This window comes from Balaenoptera physalus (genome assembly GCF_965194825.1).
Source record: "Balaenoptera physalus genome assembly, chromosome: 1".
Taxonomy (NCBI): Eukaryota; Metazoa; Chordata; class Mammalia; order Artiodactyla; family Balaenopteridae; genus Balaenoptera; species Balaenoptera physalus.
In genome coordinates this window covers 48335588-48358354 of record NC_138882.1, presented here as the reverse complement: position 1 = coordinate 48358354, position 22767 = coordinate 48335588, and the positions used below count along the sequence as shown (strand labels likewise).

General features: G+C 41.5%; 1 protein-coding gene across 1 annotated transcript in view; it reads left to right on the top strand.

Moving 5' to 3' along the window:
- LAMC1 (laminin subunit gamma 1) overlaps nucleotides 1-22767 on the top strand; it is a 122786-nt gene that overhangs the window by 57640 nt on the left and 42379 nt on the right. The window contains exons 2-3 of the mRNA XM_082472533.1: nucleotides 16811-17115; nucleotides 21570-21700. Coding sequence (XP_082328659.1) covers nucleotides 16811-17115; nucleotides 21570-21700 — 436 coding nt within the window. The remainder of the gene's footprint in view (nucleotides 1-16810; nucleotides 17116-21569; nucleotides 21701-22767) is intronic.

The window sequence follows — 22767 nt, the reverse complement described above, 5'->3', positions numbered from 1 at the left end:
TGCAATTCTAATCCGCCTACATGCGTAAGTCAATGGGGTCTTTGTTCCAAACTTGTGGAAGAATGCATGAGCCAAGTCTTGGTGGGAGTTCAGTTTAGTTCCACTGTTTTGTAGATTGGGCTAATTTTCAAAGGGATGCAGACATTTACTTTTTCAAGTGAGAGAAGCAAGAGCAGAAAATCCATTCTTTCTTGGTACTGAGGAAATTTTTCTAAAACATTATGTGTCGTTTGTCCCTCATGACGAGATGTGGACAGAGATGTCTGATTATTTGTTTCTGCCTGGAGATTGAACTGCTTCATATTTTATGGACCTAGAAACCAAGAGTTATTTTTTTCTCATCCAAAGATGGAAGCAACTATTTGAGAACCCTTTGTTCAGTCATTAGAAAAGTTTTAACCTGAAAAGTAGAACCTTAATTTCTGTTATCCTTTGCAGATTATTCTATATAAGCTCACCTGGGATTATAGGACTTGACAGACACAGTATTGGCAAAAGCATTGTATAGGTTCAGAAAATTATTTAAGTCTTTAAAGAACTGAGGTTAATTGGAAACCAGCTGCTTTTGTCATTTGTCTTTGCAAAATCAGTTCCTGTGGCATTTTAACATTTCTCTAGAATGTTACTATAAGAAAAGAAAGCATTGATCTGGTGAGGGAGGTATCCTTAGAAATGTCGCTGACACATAGATTGTACAATCAAGCTTTTGGGATCTGAATGTTAAATTCATCTTGTCAAAACTCTTTATTTTATGGATGAGAACATAGATATGTGGTTGCTCCTTACTCCCTAGTATAATACTTCTCTCACGTTGCATTTTAAGTATTTCTGTCTTCCCTTGTGTATCCTATGGAAGTCTTTTAGGGAAAGGACTGAGTCTTTTTTCCTCCTTGTGTCTTCAGTGCCTAACCAACTGCCTGGTACACAGTAAGTTTTAGCATATCTTTGCAAAATAAATGAATCAGTGAACGAATGAACCAAACAACAAACCAGACTTACCTAGGTCACTGACTTTCTCCTATTAGCTTGCTGCTTATTTTATAAGTCAGATATTTCTCTCTCTTTAAAAGGCAAGAACAAAAACATATCTCAGAGTAAAGGGATAGCAGGAGACAAGACAAAAGTCCTGTCCTCAAAAGCTTACTCTCGTGTGTGTATGGGTGGTGGGGGGTGGTGACATATAAACAAGACATGCAAAAAATAAAAGAGATAATTCCAGGTACTGATAACCCAATGAGAAAAGTGCCATGAACATGAGACATGGAGAACTGAGTTTCCCAATAAATATCAAAATGTCTTCTCTTTAGTAGAGTCTAACGCCCAGCGCTGGGCATCACTCCATCTACCCCACAGAGAGGACATCCTTGCTGCTACCCTGAAGGCTTATCACAGGCTCATGGTTGAAGGACTTCTTCTGGATCCAGAGCTGCTAAAAAGAACTTCTTTGGAAGGATTAGTTCAGGCGGGGCTGGTGGCTTCTGGTCCTCTTAGGGATGCCATGTTGATGAATGGGATTTTGCCTTTTAGCTTTAGGAAAAGGTTTTTGTTTTGTTTTGTTTTGTTTTGATCTTGTTAAAGGCTGCCACATACAAAGGCTTTTAAAAATATTGTTCAGTTTTTTAAGTAATTGGAAGGTCTTGAAAGGCGTCATCTTAAATTTTATGTCAATAACTAGAAAACGTCATTTCATTTTGGAGTTCTGACCTGTTGTGTATAGTAGATGAGTTAACCCATAGTGAACAAATATTTATTGAGCACCTGTTTTGTGCCAAGGACAGTGCCCAAGGGATTACAGAATGGTGTTTTCCAAATTGTAGGTTACAACTTCCTAATGTCATAAAATGAATTTTGTGAACTGTGACTAGCATTTTTCTAACAAATGAAATAGAGAATGGAATAGAATATCAGATTGCATAGATGGTATTTCATTGTTTTATCAAACTTGATTTTCAGTTTGTGTGTGTGGGTGTGTGTGTGTGTTGAGAGTTGCAATGTAAAGTGCCTTTTTTACTGTGCGTCATGGTCAGAAAAACTTGAAAAATACTATTGTATAGGATATCCAAAAAGTATAGGTAGATTACTTGCTTTTGAATAAGTTATACTTTGAAACTAATATATTTTTGGAAATCAACTGTACTTTAATAAAAAAAAAAGTTAAACTCTTTTAGGGGAAAGAAACTTATACAAAGGAGTGAATACTCAAGTTCTGAATTATGTGGTTTGGATAGTAAGAGCTGTGTGTTCCAATAAGTAAGATAACACAGGTTGGAAGTGTCGTGGAGACAGTGGCACGTGAACTAAACCTAGGAAGATAGGTAGGGTTTGGAAGGAGTGAAGGCTAGAGAATGACTTAGAAGTAAGAAATGGTATATATATAAAAGAGATGGCAAGAGTGGAGTCTTACATTGGAGAGTTTTAGGATATAGTTTGGAGGTATAAAATGAAGCACAATTGTTCAGATTTATGAATGCCTTTCAATAACATGCTAAAGAGTTTGCACTGGATTAGATAACTTGCACAGATTCATAAAATGGGTAGCAATATGATATAGGGTGGATTTATAGAATATTTTCCAGCTCCTTCCTGACTCTTCTTTAGTCATGGAGCTCCTGAGGGAATTTCTCCTAGGTGGGTGTTAGATACCAAGTTTCTGGCACCAGATCAAAGAGAGCGAGAAAGGACTTTGGCTGTTCTCCAGAATGTAAATAGAAAGGTAGAACAAGTCCCATTGTGGTGCATGTGAAATACTCCCGTGGATGAGAACTCAGCACTGTCTGTTTGAAATATGGTGAAGGATGGGTTAGAAGAACATTTCTTCTGATATCACTGCTAAATATTTGCTCTCAATGTAGAAGGAAAAGCAGATAAGGAAGGCTCGTGTTTTTGAAGTACAGGGAATCTGACTGGCCTACCTGAAGCATGTTATGTAAATAATTTGTCAGATGATCTTCTCTTCCCTTCACTGAATGTGGCATATACCTAATTTATAAAACAATTTGGGGAGTGATCACAAAACGTTTCTCCTCCCTGAAAAGCATCATTAAAACTCTCTACTACTTTCCAATTGGAGAGAAATTTAAAACAAAGAAGCTTCTGAAATTATAACGTACATTAAAGGGAAGATGACTTAACTAGAAAAAGTGTATTTAAGCATGACTAATCTGTAACACTAAGTGCGCCAATAATTTTGATTGACTTCTGGCTGGAAGTTTTGATTCTTTGTTGTGGTAGATTATCAAATGTTCTAAATTGAGGCTATGCTAGAGAGTATTCAGTGTTTAATCTAAATTATTAGAAAAAATAAGCAGGTTCTTGTATCTGGGAGCGCAAGGTTTTTTACAGATAATCTAGGGAGATGGCATACATCTTAGATATTTGGTGGGGGGCACAATATAATCAGAAACGCAATGGCAAGTCCAAGCACGGCCCATGAGAGATGAAGGGATGTGACGAACACAAACTTTGGTCTCTAAAAGATAGTGTGTAGAGCATGCATTTCCATTTCTCTGCAAAGAGGGGGGATGAATGAAAGATGAAGAAGGGGGTGTATCCATTTACCCTTATCTTATGAAGGCATCTGCTCACAATCAGTCGCTTGTGGAGAGAGTGCCAGCTGGCAGAGAACTTTCGTGATGTAAATTGTCCATCCGCTCAGAAGAGCAGAAGTACAAGGAGGCCTGTGTGAAGGACTGAATTCCTACCCAGAGGACAAGGGAGGGAGGTTCTCGCAGAGCTCTAAATGGGATCTACTTGCATTTTCCACTCTATTTGCAGTTTTCAGCATCATTTTTCCTGCCATCCTAGCGGTTGCTGTGGAGTTGATTCATCAGTTTTCCTCCGTTCTCTGCTATTGCTTATTAAAGTCTCCATTTGGGGTGGGTCTGAGAGGGGGCACCACTGGAAACATGGTGCTGCTTTTTCCAGTGGTGTTTTTTTCCTTGTCTTTCTGCTTGACTGGTTCACGTTTGTGGGCTGTGTAAAAGAGCTAAAGCTTATTATTGTAGATTTGATTTTTGAAATGAGTTAAATCTCCGTTTCCCCTCAACTGCTAATCTTTTCGCCTGTTCATTTGAAATAATAATTTTCCTACGAAGTAATAAAATAAGTAAATCTAGGTATCAAATGGATTTGAATTGTTATCAATCTTGTAAAATTGCTGAATAGAATTCCTCTTTCCATATTTTATGTGACCATAGAGGAAAAATTCAGATGTCCTCGAGCCAAGTTTTAAAATAGTATACCCTGCAGAAAAGAGGTAGACGAGGTTTCAGTAGAATTTTTTGTTTTTATATTCTTTGATTTCTTAGATCAGGATCAGCAGATGTTTTCCATAAAGGGCCACACAGTAAATATTTTAGGCATGCAGTCTCTCTCACAATTGCTCGACTCTGCCCTTGTAGCCAGAAAGCAGCCATAGACAAAGTGCAATGTATGGGCATGGTTTTGTTCCATTAAAACTTTATTTACAAAAAATAGGTGATGGGCTAGACTCAGTGTGTGGGCTACAGTTTGCCAACCTTAGATTCTGAACTACTCAAGGTGTGCCCTAAGGCTTGATTCTGGACGGAGATGGGATCAGTGACCTCAAAGTATTTTCAAAATGAAAAGAAAGCACGCCCTGTAGATCAGAAGTGAATGTTGGGAGAGAATTTAAAAACCAGAATATCGAGTCTGAATTTTTGAAGTGTTCTTAGAATTCTTCAATCAATCTCAGTCTCCCCCTGCCCCACTCCCTACCCCCCATCTCTTTAATATTGATATGAATGTCTGGTACTTTGCTCTTAAGCATATATATTAAAAAAAAAAAATACCTGAAATTTCTTCTCTGAAAAGTAAATATTTCTACATTGGTCTTTAACCAACAGAACATAACACTCTCCCTGAAAATGCCAACACTACCCGACACAGACTGGGATTAAACAAGTCTAGGCTTCTAGACAAAGAAGAAAAAGTGTTTTCTTATCTTTTTGAGTGTACTGAAGCAGAAGTTAACTCTTTGCTTCCAGATTTGTTCTTGCCATTGAGAACTGTTGTTAGTGTTCTGTCATTTTATTAACTATTAGTAATTGTTGGGAGGAGGAAGGAAGGATAGAAACCAGAGGGGGTGGGGAATTTGGATTACAGGGAATCTTGACCAATAATCTGCATGAAAAGAATAACACTGTGAAACCCCCAGCAGTAGGTGGGTTTTCTCAAAATCAAACGTTTATTTCTACGTGCCTGGGAAATAGGGCCTTGAGGATACAAGTTGAATGACAGAGGAAATTGGCATGGAGAAAAATGTTACAGAGCTTGGGTTCAGCTGGTCCAGTCACCCCAAGCCTCCTTGCATATGGAGTGAACAACCCCTGTGTAGTTTAACATCTGTCTGTGTCTTAAAGAAGATAGACCACTGTTATTCTGGTTCACTGTTCATGCCTGCACAGTTAACACTTGCAATAAATTTCACCTTAAAATACTTGATGTGAAAGTGGAAGTCCCCACTCATGAGTGCCTGAGTTCATTCTGCATTGCAGCACCAAGGGCAGAGCCTTTCCTGCCTAAATCTTTAAAGGATGAGAAGCAGGATAAGGAAGAGTTTACAGTAGGACAGTATTTTTCAAATGTAATTGTACATGAAAATTACCTAGGGTGCTTTTAAAAATACAGATTTGGGGAACTCACCCAGAACCCACCAAAATGGAACTTCTGGGGACGAGGCTCAACAATTTGCATTTTTTTCAGAAGCTCTCTGGTTGATTCTAACAGCTAGTCTGGTACCTTATTGTGGGCCAGATTATTTCTAGCAGGAAAGCCTAGATCTGGGCTGGCTGTACTGGGGAGGGCCTTCCAGAGCTCCTTGGGTTTTGAACTGTTTGGTTACCAGATAACTCTTTTTTTTAAGTTTTTTTTTTTTTTTTTTAATTTATTGAAGTATAGTTGATTTACAATCTTGCGTTAATTTCTGCTGTACAGCAGAGTGAGTCAGTTATATACATTATGGTTTATCACAGGATATTGAATATAGTTCCCTGTGCTATAGAGTAGGACCTTGTTGTTTATCCATGCTATATATGATAGTTTGCACCAGATAACTCTCTTTAATCTAGATACTTACAGTGATCCTGTTAATTCCATTATTTCTTCTTCCTTGAGGGAAATGTTTGGAAAGGCTCAAAGAACTTTACAGTGCACCAAAGTGGGTCTCTTTTACCCACTCTAATCCATCTGCAACACCAGAGATGGTCCTTATTGTTCAGTGTAAATTCAGCTGCTGCACTGGATCATTCCCATCTACATAACACGTGCTGTCTTCCAGTCTTAGAAAGTAATTTCTCCTTGAACCCCTTCTTCTCCCCTCTATCTACCACCTCATTTCTTTATAGCAAAATTACTTGGAAAAATGTCTTTATTAGCTGTCTCCAGTCTCTGTCCTCCCCACCCCCTCAATATTCTCTGGCTTTCATCCCTGTCATTCTACCAAACCATTTGCTGTCAAGGTTGTAGTAATCAGTTATATCCAGTGGCCAACACTCAGTTTTCATCTTTCTCACCTTTTCAGGAGCATTTGACTCAGTGGATCATTCTCTTCTTCTTGAAAAGTGTTTTTTTAAAACTTGGCTTCTGGAATTCTGCCCTGTTGATTCTCTTTCTGCTTCAGTGACTGTCCCTCTTGAGTCTCCTTTGTTGGAGCCTCCTTATCTCCCCCATCTCTAAAAGTTGGTATGTCCCAAGACCCAGTTCTGTACCTCTCAATCCATTCTCTAGGTGTGTTCATCTAATCTCATCACTTTGAATACTGTCTGTCTGCTCATGACTTTTCAGATTTCTCTCTCCTACTTGGACCTCTCCCTGAAATCCAGACTTGTATATCTTAATGGCTGACTTGAAATCTCCACTTGGATGTTTCACAAGCATCTCAAACTTAAAATATCCAGAACTGAACTCCCAGTTTCCTTGCTCTCCATCCCCACACTCGTTCTTACCATGTACTTCGCTATCTCATTATAAACGACAGCTCGATCTTTGTAGTTGCCACAGCTTACACACCATGTCCAGTCCATCCGTAACTGGTCTGGTCTACCCTCAAAATATGGCCAGAATCTGATCACTGCTCACTGCCGCAACTGTGGACCAAGCTACCATTATCTCCTACCTGGGAGATTGCATAAAAACCCCTGACTAGCCTTCTTGTCTCTCTGTACTCCCCTCCGTAGTCTTTTGTCAATAAAGCAGCCAGAGTGATCCTTTTAAAATACTAGTGAGATCACGTTACTCCCTCGTACAAAATCTTCCAGTGGGTTTTCATCTCATTCAGAGGAGAAGCCGAAGTCTTACAATGACCTAAAGGCCGGCATCATCCGCAGTCCCTCCCTCCCCTCAGCTTCCCTGACCTCATCCCCTGTTCTTTCCTTTTTGTTCACTCTTATTCAGCCACACTGGCCTCTTCATCATTCCCTGGAACTGGCCAGCATACCTGCCTCAGGGTGTTTGCATGTGTCCTTCCTGGAATGCTCTTCCCCCAGATGTCCCCCCCACCATGTCTGTCTCGCTTCTTCAGTGCTTTCCTCGAATGTCACCTTATCCACATCGGTGAGGCCATCTGTCATATTACATTAAGTGGCACTCCATTCCCGTGCTTTCTGTCCGTGCTTTGTTCTTTACCATGTCATCTATCATCTGACACACAAGATTTTTGTTTTTATTTTTGCTTTTTATCTAACCCTTACCCACCCCCCACTCCCTGCCACACTGTAAGCCCCATGAAGTTGGAACCTTGTCTGTCTTTTCTTCTGTAACCCTAGTGTCTAGAATAGTGCTTGGGACAGTGACATAATAGGTGCTCAGTAAATATTCGATGAAGGAGTGGAAGCATTTGGACTTGCAGTTATCAACACCAGTTATGGCTATTAACCTTGACCTAATGGGTGGCTGTGGTAAGAAATTACACAATTGTGAAAACTGAGAAAGACATTTTAGTATTGAAGATACTTCATGGTGTTTGTAATTGTTTCTTCTGTTGAGGACAGATTCAAATAGTTTATGATCTAGGAGACTAGCGGGCTGAGTTTATTAAGACTTAAACTGGAGGGTAAAAGGCATTCTAGCAAAATGAAGGACTGGGTATTTTAAGTAGCTTGTCATGGTGGACTGTCACTTAAATTCACTTAGCAAATAGTTATTGAATGAATGAAAGTGCACTATTGGTTAACTTCTTTGGACTTTGTGTGTGTGGGGAGGATTTATTAGAATTGATCTTAGTCTATCATTGTACTACTATGACTATATATTAGAATCTCTTGTTTTTTCCAATCAGATTTTCTCTCTATTCTTTTACAATTCTTGACTCTTCTGCTGCGAATGATAGCCAAAAAAATAGTCAAATCTCAATAGTGTATGGACGTCATAGAACAAGAAACAGCTTCCCGTAAAATTATGGTGTCTTTTTTCCTTTTCACGTCTTAACAATTAGACATTTTTCAAGTGTGGGTTTTACTTATGAAGCTTACATTTCATTGCCTGTTGATTTCTTTATTTTATTTCCTTAGTATTATAATTGACTACTTTATTTATGTGACTCAGTTAAGTCTTACACATCAGTCAGTCCCCCCTAGTTAGAACTCTGACGCTCAGCAGGGTGGATTTTTTCGCCTCAGCTTGCGTGAGTGGGAGTAAATGCTGGCTGCATTCCTTCAGCTTGGCTCAAAGATTTCAGGCATGCTTGTGACCTACTGGCCTGAATTAGGGCTGGTATTGAGTCTGCAAGCATGAGGTTTGGGTTAATAAGGCATACGCCCAGTTCTTGTCTTGGAATTTCACTTGGGAATCTTGTCTCTCCTGGTGACAGTTTCAAATAAAATGGCAAGATATACAAATTAGGATATATATGTCTTATGTTTTGACAATGGAAAACATCTGTAACCTCTAACAGTAATTTGCACCTATTTGAAATTACCCTCCAAAAGTGTTTGATGTTCTAGTGTTCAGTTAAGAATCCTCCGTGTTCACATAACAACTGTCTGATGATCTCGTATTTATTGATATTTAGTGTGTAAAGCCAAGTCAATTTTGACCCTTCAATTTGCTGAAGAGTATGTAGCATTTTTGGATACTACAGTTGGGCAACACAAGCAGAAGGATTTTATTTTTTGAAGATTGCTACACTAGGTTAGTGCCATGGTCTTATTCAGCAGATACACCAAGTGGAGGTTTGGCAGGTGATAGGGAGAGAGTAGCACTGTTTTCTTTGGCTTAAACTTTAAATTTGGTACTTTGTGGACACATCTAGTTTCCCTAAGAGACTGTGGGTTTATCTTCTCCCAAATCATACCAGTCAATTTTAAAACTTTTGTTTTCCCCTTAGCTTTATTGTCATAGCCATACCATCATTTTTATACATAGCCTTTGGTATAGAATTTTATTAGCTTTTTAAAAAAGTCTAAAATGATTTTCTTCACTTTGTCTGTTTTACCTGCCTCCTTTGTTTTGTTTCCCAGTGGCAGCTTGGAATGGAAACTGTCCATATTCTAGCACCACTCATCTCGGCATGTCTTTCTGTCATGACAGGGGTTCATGTGTGATGGGATGTGCTTATTGCATGTACTCAGGAAATTTGAACCATTTTCTTTATTCATTTGAAAGGGATGCTTTCTCAAATTGTGAATGCTGTTGCATTTGTTTTAATAAATTCAATGAAAAATGACTGTTTCATAGAAACCTATAAAGGTTACTTGTCCTGATTCATAAGTTGTGCTGACTGATTTAGATGCAGTTCCTATGGGATTGTCCCCTTACACTTTTGGCACTTAGCTGGTTGACAAGAGAGAGGCCTTGAAAAAAGAGCACCGAAATTTAAGGGAAAGGAACGGGATAATAAGTTTTTAAAAACAATCTATCTTGAAGGTAAGTTTTGAGCCATAGAAACTAGCCTTTCAACAGGCAGTTAGGAAAGAGTCTTCTAACAGTTGGAATAACTCCATGTACCCGGATCACCCCAACACATTCTGTCTGTGCTTGACTGTTCCTCTCCACGCTTTCTGATCTCCCATCTGTGTCCACTTGAGGATCCCACATTCAGCATTAACTGGCCCTGGGTCATCTTGATTGGCGAGGCCGTATTTGTACAATCTGTCTGCTGAGGTGGAACAATAACAGCTGGTACGCAGCTGTACACTTCGTCCTGGGAACTCCTATTTCAGCCAGCAGTTATACTAACAAAATTGGAAACATTTTCAAATAGTTGCTTTCTGTGACTACTGTTTGTGTTAACTGTTTGGAGACTCCCATTTAGTAACCTAAACATCTACCATCTCTAATTGACTTTCTGTGCTACAACCTCATTAAAGTCTCGTATTCCTCAGATCAAGTCTGACTGCAAGGAGAATAGTCATTTTCTGATTCTGAGGAGTGAGCACGTAAGAACAATAGTGAATCAGTGACTCCTAATTTGATATTTCAGAATGAGCCAGTTCTCTTCTAATCCAGGCCATGGACGGGCATTTGGAAGTTCTGTGAAACTCTGTATGGCCATTGTCGCTCATTACTTCACTGTAAAGGAGGCTGTTTCACAACATCCTCATGGAATTCTTCTGAGCTGCACATAACAGAGAAGCATTTATGTTCCCCAGCAGTTAGTACTCGAATCCAATTCTAAGACAGGAAGGGTTTCTCCCCTACTCAGAGAGATTAGACATACTTCACCACGTAGGAGGCGTAAGCAGAATTCCTCGGCTTGGCCCTGTGTGCACAAAGGCTGGATTCTCATTGTCCAGGTGGCCCCCTCCCCTTCTCTTAGTCCCTCAGCCAGACTCGCTGTAGGATTCAGAGCAGGAAGTATTAGTTAATTTTGTGTGCTTCGTTCTAAACATCTGCACTTGAGTCTTTTTGTTTATGGAAGGAATGTGGCAAGGGGAGGCGGGGGAGGCAGCAGAACATTCAGAAGCTAAATATTTTCTTGAGGGTGTGTATACCCATGGTTAGTATTTTTTTTTAATTTTTAATTTATTTATTTTTGGCTGTGTTGGGTCAATGTTGCTGCGCGTGGGCTTTCTCTCGTTGCGGCGAGCAGGGGCTACTCTTCTTTGCGGTGCGCGGGCTTCTCATTGCGGTGGCTTTTCTTGTTGTGGAGCATTGGCTCTAGTCGTGCGGGCTTCAGTAGTTGCAGCACTCTGGCCCTAGAGCGCACGGGCTTCAGTAGTTGTGGCGTGCGGGCTCTAGAGCGCAGGCTCAGTAATTATGGCGCACGGGCTTAGTTGCTCCACGGCATGTGAGATCTTCCCGGACCAGGGATCGAACCCGTGTCCCCTGCATTGGCAGGCGGATTCTTAACCACTGCAGCACCAGGGAGGTCCCATGGTTAGTCTTCATGTGCGTGAACATGAGGTGAAGGGGAAAGACGTTCTAGCTGTAGAGTTGCTGGAATACTTTCCAGACGTGTACTTACTGGTTTTCTTAATTGTTTGGCTTGGCTGCTTTCCTTTAAAGTCCTTCATCTACTTTCGCATGCCCCCACAGTATGAAGATAGTGTCCTCGCTGTCATTGGAAAAACGGAGACCTAGTCCTCTTTTCTGTTCATTTGCCATTTAACTAGATCTTCTTACTCTGTCAACTGTGAAATGAGTAGGATGGACAGATAAAGAGTAGAGAAGTGTATTCAGAGAGAGAGAGTGTGTAAACAAGCACATGGAAGGTCTCAACTGTAGGTGTTTAATGGAATAAAAACTAGCTCCTTAAGTTTTCAGTTCTTGATTATCCATGATTACAGGTAGTTCCAGATAACACAGGATAGTCAAGCCATGACTCTTCCACTCTGTTTTCTGTATTTGCTTCCTTATTTATTCAGGTTAGATTCTAAATTCCTTGGAGTAACACCAATCCCGCTACCTTATTGTCCTTCCATTGCCCCTGTACAGGAGGTGCTGAGTGCTGCTGTAGAAAATCACACCTCCACGAAGATGTCTGTACCCTCATCCTGGCAGCGTTGTCTCTGCCCAGCAAGCCTTTCTCTCTAGTCAGCTTTCTGCTAGTCTCTATCGTGGCTCTACACTCTCTTCAGATATTCCCCACTGGCTTTGCCCTCACCCCCTTAGCAGGTACCCTTGATTTTCACTGCACAGACAAAATAAAGTCATCAGTTAGAACTCTTTCAACTTCCATCCTCTAAAACCTACTAAATCACTTACATTTGCACCCAGGTAGAAAGCGAGGATGCAGGTTTTCTCCTTTATGGAGCCAGTCCTTTCACCAGTGCTGAATCACATTCTTGTTTCCCCGCCTTGTTTCCACAGTCATTCTTTCTCTTTCTGCTGACTGGAGCACAACAGCATGTAATACAGCCTTGTATCTTCTATCAGAAAAAAAGGGAAAAATCTTCCTCTGGCCCTATATCCCCTCCAATTACCGTCATCTTCTCTTTCTCCTACCCTTTAGCCAGATGTCATACCAGGTTGGCTACACTCACTGTGTCTACCTTCCCACGTCCTATCTACCATACGTTCTCAGTTCCAACCCAGCAAGATCCCTGCCGGTGGAACTGCTCTCACTAAGCACCTCAGTGACCTCTTTGTGGCTTGAAGCCATTGGACGCTTCTTAGTCATTACCTTACTTGATTCGCTTAGCAGATTTAAACACCATTGATTCTTTCCTTCTTCACCCTCTTGGCTTCTGTGATATTTGTCGTCTTTTACTTGCCCTCCTCCCTCTGGTCTTCATAGTCTCCCCTGTTGCCTCATCTTCTGGCTGTGCCTTAAATGTTGATGCTCCTCAGCATGATCCTAAAGTCAGCTCTCCTCACTCAACACTCTCACCTCATTGGTCTCAACCACACCACATCTTCATTATCCATCCACAGGCTAATGAATCCCAAATCTGTATCTCTAACTTAGACGTCTCTCTTGGGCCTTCAGACTATTCACATCCAACTCCCTACTAGACATTTTTTCTTGTCTAGATGACCACAGACACCTTAAATCTTGTGTATCCAAAATAGAACTCATCTCCCCATCCTGCCCTCCACTTCTGCCTCCAGTTTTGCTTAACCTCCTTTGTTCTGTATTTCAGTGGATGGGACGTCTCTCCATTTGGCTGTTTTTAAACTAGAAAACTGAATGTTATTCTCAATCCTTCCACCTTGTGGAATGCATAAAGGAAGCTTTGGCAATGAAACAGAATGTCAATAGGGTAAAAGTAGAGAAGGCTTTCAGAAATGATTCCTGCTTTCCTCCATCAGTTACAAATTATTATTGAAGTCTGCTAACTACATGTCACCCAAATCCGTTCATTTTTCTATTCCAGCTGTCCCTATTCTTAGTTCAGCCACTGTCGGCCAGGATTACCGCCACATCTTCTTAAATATTCTCTCTACCTTTAGTCCTGTCCCTTCTAACCTAATCTCCACACAGTGGCCAGAATGATCTTTCTAAAAATCAAACCTGATCATACATTTCCTGACGTAAATCCTTCAATGGCTTGCCATCAGCCTGAGGAAGTTGAAGTTGCTCTTTAGCATGGCCTCAGGCCTGGCGTGCTGTGCTTGCTAGCTGACTCATCTCCAGCCACTCTCTCCAGTTCTAGATGCACTGCACACCCCTGATTCCTCCAGTGGCCACTCCTCTGTGTTCTCTGGGCTTTCATACATCCAACTCCATCTGCCTGGATGACTGATCTCTGTTGGCCTAGCTAATTCCTCTGCATTCCTCAGGTCTTGGATTTAGATGTCACTTCCTCTAGAAAATATCTTGACCTCATAGATGTGGGTTAGGTGACTTTCCTCCATGCTCCCAAAACCTCATGTCCTTCCCCTGTCATAGCACTCATCACGTGGAATTGCAGTGATCTGTATCCACTACTGGGCTGGCTGCAATGTCGAAGGTCACGCACGTGGCCATCTTGTTGTGTGGAATGTGTGAGCCTCCTTTACAGATTGCCACAGAGCCCTCTACCTCTTTCAACTGTAGCTATAAGTTAGAATGAAAAAAGCAGCTCTGAAAATGATGCGTGGTGAGGCAGCGCCAGCAGCAGCAAGCTAGGGTGCTTCAAAGTTTAATGCTAGCGGAGTTGCTTTTCTGACGTTCTGCCACCCATCGCTGTGTTTGTACCGACACTGAGTGACCACATATGCCTGTTTCTTTCAGTGTGTGGCTTTGTGGTGCAGATGTTTGTCTGGGACGCAGGATACCCGGATCCATTTTACCTCCTCTCCTTTGATCCATTCTCCTGTAGGTTGGGTTGCTAAAGAACAATGAGATGGCAGAAATGCAGACAGAGAAAATAGAAAAGCAAGGGTAATCTGTAATCCACAGATTAGTGAGTAAGCCTTTGAACATCCCAAGCCACGTACTCATGAGTAAAACTAAATTGTTCTACCATTCCAGAATGTTTTAGATAGTCTCTGGAATGCCGTCGATACTGTATTATAACCTCGCCTTCATTCAAAGGTGACGTCTTTACATTTTTGACACAGTAAAGAGATACAGGCTAAATTTGCATTCTTTGAACAAGAAGGTTGTAAACTGTATTTGCGTGACCTGTGTCCAGACAAAGTGTTATACTGCCTCCTAGGTAGAAGATCCGGATTTGTAAAATATTCTTTGGCAACTATACCAGGTAGGCCCTTGTACAATCAGGCTCTTGTGTGTGAACATCTCCAGGATCCTAGTTCAGGAATTCTCTTCTGTACCGTATTATAATAATGCCTTATGTTTGTATAGGGTTTTATAGTGAATCAGGTATATACAAGATCTTAGTTTGACCTTCCAACAACTCTTTGAGGTAGGAGGCTCAGGGATTATCACCCTCATTTTTTTTTTTTTATTTTATTGAAGTATAGTTGATTTACAGTGTTGTGTTAATTTCTGCTGTACAGCAAAGTGACTTAGTTTATACATATATATTCTTTTTCATATTCTTTTCCATTATGGTTTATCACAGGATACTGAATATAGTTCCCTGTGATATACAGTAGGACCTTGTTGTTTATCCATCCTATATATAATAGTTTGCATCTACTAATCCCAAACTCCCAATCCTTCTCTCCCCTACCCACCCCTCCTCCTTGGCAACCACAAGTCTGTTCTCTATGTCTGTATCACCCTCATTTTCACAGAGGAGAAAATGACGGAACAGAAATCACACAGCTAGTAATTGAAGGAGCCAGCATCTGTACTCAGGTCTCATAATGCCCAGGCCTGTGTTTTTTCCATCATACCATACACCTTTATGTTCAAGATCTTATGCGTGTGAATGTTTCATTATATGGGGGACAGTTAATCAAACCCCTCTTTTAAGATCTGAACCAGTTGGGAAATGGGGTCAGATATGGCTTATCATATCAGTTTTATTACAGATAAAACTGGCTTGAAGAACAGAGCCTGGACATACAGCTTACATGGGCCTTTTGCCCCACCCCAGTTGAACTCATCCACTTAGTCCTGAATCGAGTAGCAGGACAGCAGCAGGCCTCCCCCGCACAGTGGCAGAGGTGCTGTCTTGCACTGAGGAGTGAGGGAGAGGAGAGAGGGGGACTCGGGTGGCAACTAGGAGAGAGCTGAGGAGATTCCGGGCCACACATGAGCAACACTCCTTCTCCCCTGGGGAATGAGTGGGTGTGAGGAAGTGAGAGAATGGCAGAAGTCTCTCCTCAACACTTCTGAGAGTGCAGGAATTCCTCTTCTGTGGGCTTTGTAGGGTGGTTCTTCCTGTGAAGTTGATTCACTTGGACAGAAGCGACTGTAAGCGTCTCGAGTTCAAGGACCACGTATGTCTAATGCATCCTGTCCCCCAAAGTATATAACATGGGACTGAGCATGTAGTTGTGCCCAATACATACTTGTTGACAAACCGTGGTCTTCATTATAACATAGAAGCAGCAAAGTATAGATAGTGTCAGAGATACAAAGACCAATTTGTGAATGAATGGTGTTTAAAAACAGCTGCACATTATCTTTTTTACCCACCTGAAATCCTGCTGGCTGGCAGCCAAGCTGTCCCAGCCATCAGGCCGTGTTCTGCCTGCCGCAGGGAGCCGCCTGACGCAGTGACTCTTCTTCCAGAGGGATGACAGCTCGTTGGCTCCTGCCCCTTGCTGTCCTTCCTTGCTCAGCACTCATGTCTCATATATTCTCTTTCGAACACAGCTTCTTTAAACCGCCTTTCCCTTCTCTCTCTTTCTCTTTTTTTGTCATCTCTTTGTCAGCTACTGGAGGAATCTTTTTTCTTCTTTCCTGCTCTACGACCCTGCCCCATATCTCAATCACTGTCCTTGACTCTTTCTCAGATTTCTCTTTCTTAACCTGGTAAGTAAGCAGAAGAATAGTGCTGATGATACTCTTCCTGCATCAAGAAGTAACATTAAAATTAATGAAGAACGATTTTTAAAAATCTTGAAAGTGCCCAGAAGACCCATTTAGAAAGCCAGCAAATATTTTCTTTTCTGTCTTTTAATTAAGCTTTTGTGGAAGCACCGGCATTAAGGATAAATGCACATTTTCACTCAATTTTATTTTTGTTTAACAATATAAGTACGTAATATATGCTATCATTTTTCATGGCAACCAACATTTTAACAACACACATCATAAGTGGGCTTTTATGAGCCAGCTTATGAGTGCAGCTATAACTTATTTCTGTGGGAAAACACACACTGTTTCCAGGCTTAGAACAGCCTATTGGACACAGCCAGTGTGTTGTGTGTTCTGGAACCCTCTTAGCGTAGTGTGCACATGTTGGTTTGTATCCTCTTTCTTTGTCAAGTTCCAAAGCAAAGTGGGAATAGAGGGGGTTTCTGTGCTTCATACGTATGACTTCTGGACATCGATGTGTTTGCCCCACAGGAAAAGCGTTTGACATCACATATGTGCGCCTCAAGTTCCACACCAGCCGCCCGGAGAGCTTCGCCATTTACAAGCGCACGCGGGAAGAGGGGCCCTGGGTCCCTTACCAGTACTACAGCGGCTCCTGCGAGAACACCTACTCGAAGGCAAACCGAGGCTTCATCAGGACGGGAGGGGACGAGCAGCAGGCCTTGTGCACAGATGAATTCAGTGACATTTCCCCTCTCACCGGGGGCAACGTGGCCTTTTCAACCCTGGAAGGACGGCCCAGCGCCTACAACTTTGACAATAGCCCTGTGCTGCAGGTAGGCACCTAGCGGTTGGCTTGGTAGCCAGTCAGTTCTTCCACAGGCAGGATGCAGGAAGATCACTGTATTGGGGGACCGTGGTCCCACTTCTGAAGTAAGGAGTAGGAATAGCACCTACTCCACCAGGACAGACAGCTGGATTTTATTCTGCTCTCCTGTGTTCTCTTAATAAGTGAAGGAAAGTAGTTTTATTTCTGCTGCCCAGTTGATGTTTGTTCTTAGTTTTCATGCACGTGTATTCTGGGAGGTAAATTTTACAGATTTTTTAAAAATGTTGAACAATTTTGATTTGAGTCTCTGTACTTGCAGTGGAAACATTTTGCTTCTGCCTTCCTTTTGAAGGAGGGTATTTGAATGAATCTACCAAATTTTTTTTGTATCCTGTCGTACCTCTTCTTTGATTTGACAAAATAAAAAAACTATTTTTTAATATTAGCAAGAGGGAACAACTGAAGCAAGATGTTTAAGAACTCTACCTTCCTTCGTTATTGTACAAGGAAATTTTGGTTGGGTTTGTCTGGCACTGTTGCCAATCATTATGAAAACTCTTCATCACCTAAAAGCACTGGATTTTGTGACAAGATATGAATTTAGGTAACCCTGGTATAGTGCTTAAGGACGGTGATAGAAACTTTTCCCTATGTGGCAATAGAAAGAATTAAAAATTTCTTTTTAAAAAAATTTTATTTATTTATTTATTTATTTATTTATATTTGGCTGTGTTGGGTCTTCGTTTCTGTGCGAGCGCTTTCTCTAGTTGTGGCGAGCGGGGGCCACTCTTCATCACGGTGCGCGGGCCTCTCACTATCACGGCCTCTCTTGCTGCGGAGCACAGGCTCCAGACGCGCAAGCTCAGTAATTGTGGCTCACGGGCCTAGTCGCTCCGCGGCATGTGGGATCTTCCCAGACCAGGGCTCGAACCCGTGTCCCCTGCATTGGCAGGCAGATTCTCAACCATTGCGCCACCAGGGAAGCCCAAGATTTCTTTTTTCATAAATGCCGTGTGCATATTCCTTATATACTATAATTTGGAATCTTTCTGTATTGCTTAGACGTCTGTGACCTTTTCTTATGTTCTGGCTGTTTGATTATGGAGAGACAGATGCGTGTCATGCCATACTCAGCACATTCACACAGACTGGAGATGCTTCTGTCACATGGCTGGAGTTAACATCTAAATGGGGACAGCCTGTATTAATTCGCTGAGACAAGAAAGACTGGATGTGGGTTTGCAAATGCTGTGTATACTTTATGAAAAGTTGTTGTGACTTCTAAGTAGGGAATCTCCCTGTTTTTCTGGGCCTTATGCCTTTGTGTTCCCTCATTCTTTCTCTTTGGAACTTTTTATGTACAAGGACCCTTTGTCTAATTTGGCCGTGTGGCTTTGGACAGTGGCAAAAGATGAGAATATATTCTCGCTGGGTCCAGTTCTTCCCTTCCATTGTATTTCTGTAGTTTGCTGGGAGATCATAGATCTTGATTTTGGTAAGCTCTGAGGGTTCTGGTGAGCAATGAGTGTGTTTGCAAAGGTCTTTCAGAAAATGTTTCTTTCAAAGGCAGTAAGGTGTGTTCAAAATAAATGGCAGAAAGAATAACCGACTTTGATAGATGAAAAAGCAGGAGACAGCTTACCTAGGGCAGAAGTGATCTGTAAATACTCTATAAGTTGGTCAACTGGCACACATTTTCTAACTTTGATTCTTCCTGGGGAGGGAAGAATTATTGTATTTTACTGTCCTGGGGAGGGAACAGTATAGTCAGTAGGGAAAAGCAGTGAGTTAATGATGTGACTGTGGTTTTCTGGCACCTTTGCTAACTGTATGCCTTGTCAGCCTGTCTTGAAGCAGTTCCCCCAGCTATAGGAATTCTGATGTTTCTTAACTCTTCATGCTACAGAAACTCGTAAGACTAAATGTGGCAAAAGGCTGTGGGCATCTGCAGTAGATTTGGTCAGTTGGTATCATTATGCAAAAACATTAATTATGCATCTCTGGATGTAAGAGCTCTGGCTCTGCTATATAATTGCCAAGGAGGGTTAACTGATATGACTTGTAGCCGACCTGACAGTGAGGAGAGAGGCAGTTGGCTTCTGCCCTCATCGCTCCCTGTGCCTCCCTCTAAAAGTTATGATCTCCCAGAAACCTTCCCGGTTTCAATGTATATGAATATTACTAAGCATGTAGTGATTTATAATAATAATTAGCATTTATTATAGCACTTACTATAATGTGCCACAATGTGACAAGCATTGCTCTAAACCTTTAGATATATTAAATGTATTAACACATTTAACCTTCCCAATAACTCTATAAGATAGATACCTTTATTTTCTCCATTTTACAGATAAGGAATCAGAGGCCCAGAAAAGATAAACTCACTTGCCCCAAATCACACAGTTTTAAGTGGCAGAACTGGGATTCAAAACCTAGAAAGTCTAGTCCTAGAGTCTGTTCTTTTTAAGATGCCCGTTATGGGGGAAAAAAAAAAAAAGGCTTAGATTCAACTCTTGAGAAGCTTTTATTCCAGGAGAGCTGTGATAAAGGTGAAGCCTGTTGAAGATATAATAAGCATTAAACACAGAGATATGTTTAGCTGTTTACACTACAGACGACTAAAAGATTCCTAACATTGTGGCCATGAGTGGGCGTTGTTATTGGAGTTCCAAGTTTGGATATGGTGAAATCATCATCTCTTCTCCTTTCTAATTATACATGAAGGCTTCATGGAGATAAGCCTTGATGAGCTCTCTGTGTTGTTCTACATGCCAGGTGTTTGGCCTGGTGTAAGCAGTGATTCTTAATCAGGGGTGTGCTTCCCAGTCTCATGTGAAGCCTTCTGAAAACAGACGCCTGCAGCTTTGCACGTGCTTGTTAACGTCTCCGTAGGTGATGCTGATATGCAGTCCCAGGAGAGGACTTAAAGTGGACATGGGGGACTTCCCTGGCAGTCCAGTGGTTAAGACTCCGTGCTTTCACTGCAGGGGGTGTGGTGGGTTCGATCCCTGGTCAGGGAACTAAGATCCCACATGCCGTGGGGTGTGGCCGAAAAATAAAATAAATAAGTAAGTAAGTGGACATGGTATATTTGGGTAGTTTTATGTAATATACCACTCTAAAACTTAATGGTTTTAAACAACCGTGATTTATTATTTCTCACGATTTTGTGTTGGCCTGGGCTCGCTCCCTGGCAGGTCAGCTGGGAGCTGGGTTTTTCTCTCCCTGTGGTCTTACATCCTCAAGGGGGCTAGACTAGGCTTCTTCATGTGATGGAGGAAGTATTCCAAGAGGGTAAATCCCAGTGCACACATGCTTGTTAAACCTCTGCTTGTGTCACATTTGCTGATGTCTCCTTGGCCAAAGCAAGTCACACGCCCAAGCCTGGAATCAGCGTGGACAGGGACCGCACAGGTTGTGGACACTGGCAGACGTGATTCATTGGGATAATTATTGTAATTACTACAGATGTAAACATCTGACTAAAATTAGCTCAAGGAAAGGGCATTTATTATAAGCGCTTAGATCTCATAAAACCGAGGGGAAAACTGTATAACCTTCATTCTTGTCCTCTGCCATTATGGTATACCTACCAACTTGATCAGTTGGAGTTTCCTCAAATCTGTTCATTTGCTCGGCAAATGTTACTTGAGCACCAACTATATACTAAGCACTAGTGAAATGCAGTGAACAAAACAAAACAAATTCCTGCCCTGTGGGGCTTATAATCTGGTGGTGGCAATGGTGGGGTGGGCAGGTGGTGGTGATGGAAACAGGCAATTTAAATAAAATAGGGAAGGGAAATAGGGAGTTGCAGGGGGCTGGGGGGGGGGGTGGCGATTTTAGACAGAGTGGCCAGGGAAGGCCTCATGAGAAGTGACATTTGGGAAGTGTCAAGACAAAGAGTACATCTGATTGGTTCAGGCCAGTGTAATGATTGATTGCTTTGTGCTTGGATGTGTCTCCCAGATCTGTCCGTAGTGGATTGGGTAAGAGTGAGAGGGAGATGGTACAAGATGGGCAGGAGGAGGCAATGACCAGTGTATCTGATACAGTGGTGGTACTACGTGAGCTCTGTGCTGGCTTCTCTTGACTGGCTTTGGGGTGTGGATACAGGATGGAGAGACGAGACATGTGTGTTGACTACCTAATGCATGCTGAGCGTTGAAAAGCATATTTCATTTAAGCCTCTCTACAGCCTTGTGAAGAAACTAATATTATTCCTGCCTCGGGAGACTCTGAGTGGTAAAGTAACAACTTAGATCAAAGAAGGGAAGAGTCAAGAAGGAAATTCAAGTATGAAGAAAAGAAAGGAGTCCTTGAGTGTTATAATAGATTTAATGCCAGAAGAGGACATAAGTTAAATGATACATTAACTGTTTAGAAGATTTTGTCACATATATGTCTCTTATCTTCAGTGCCTTTACCTATCTTTTCTGTGTTTTTGTTTTCTGACAGGAATGGGTAACTGCCACTGACATCAGAGTAACACTCAATCGCCTGAACACTTTTGGAGATGAAGTGTTTAATGACCCCAAAGTTCTCAAATCCTATTATTATGCAATCTCTGATTTCGCTGTGGGTGGTAGGTAAGTAAACCATTAAATAACCTTGAAAGTGATTGGAGCTTTGGTGTAGAAGTGAATGTAGCAACTTGTTTACAACTGTATTAGTAATGTTTTTAGACCTCATTATCCTGGAAACAAAGTAATTAGGTTTTCTAAAACCTTGTCAAATCAACACATTAGTGAATTCTTATTGAGCGTTTAAGTGCAAAGCTCTATGATAGGCACTATAAAGCTGCTGAGGAAGTGCAAGTCTGACATTCACTTACTGAGAAGGACCTGACCTTCTAGGATCCTACAGGTGAATGGGGCAGGCGATGTATGAATATGCGAAAAGTTAAATACTAGTACCATCAAGCGTTTTAGATAAAGAGATGTCATATGTCAGAGAATAGTTACAGGACTGTCAGGCTAGAGAAACAGATGGAATCTAAGCTGGGCGTCAACGAATAGGTAGGGTTTAGATAAGGAGAGAGGATGTCTGGGTTGGGTGCAGGAGGGTTGGGTGCATGTCATGAGCAAAAGTATAGAGTTGGAAGCGTTTAAACCTCCTTGACTTAAGGAAAATCTTATATGAATTTGTGGAGTTGTAAACCAGAGAGAGTTTGGTAGCCAGAGACCGTAGACAGTGAGCCAAGAATCTTGGACTTACCTCCCCTTGTAATAGACTATGAAGTCTCAAGAGCAGAAACATTATTTTTGTATGCAGTGTTCCTGGTATGGGATTGATGCTCAGTGAAAGTTGATTGAAACTGTAACCAATGAGAAATCATGTACTTTTTTGGAGTTAGGGCTATGATTTCAACACAGTAGATTAAGAAGATTAACTGCAGGCAAGGTAACAGTAGAATATGATCGAGAGAATTTATATTCCTGTTATTATGCTGTCATCTAGGTGTTAGGTGACAAATACCTGACATTAAGGTGGTGACAGCAGAATGGAAAGAAACATTTAGGTGCATTTTATGAAGGAAGAATTATCAGGATTTTAGTCAAAGGTGATTTTGAAGGTTTAGTGACCAAGAGAATGGTGGTATCATTAACAAAATAAATGGAGAAGATGAGCTCATTTGGGAAGGTGGTGAGTTTAG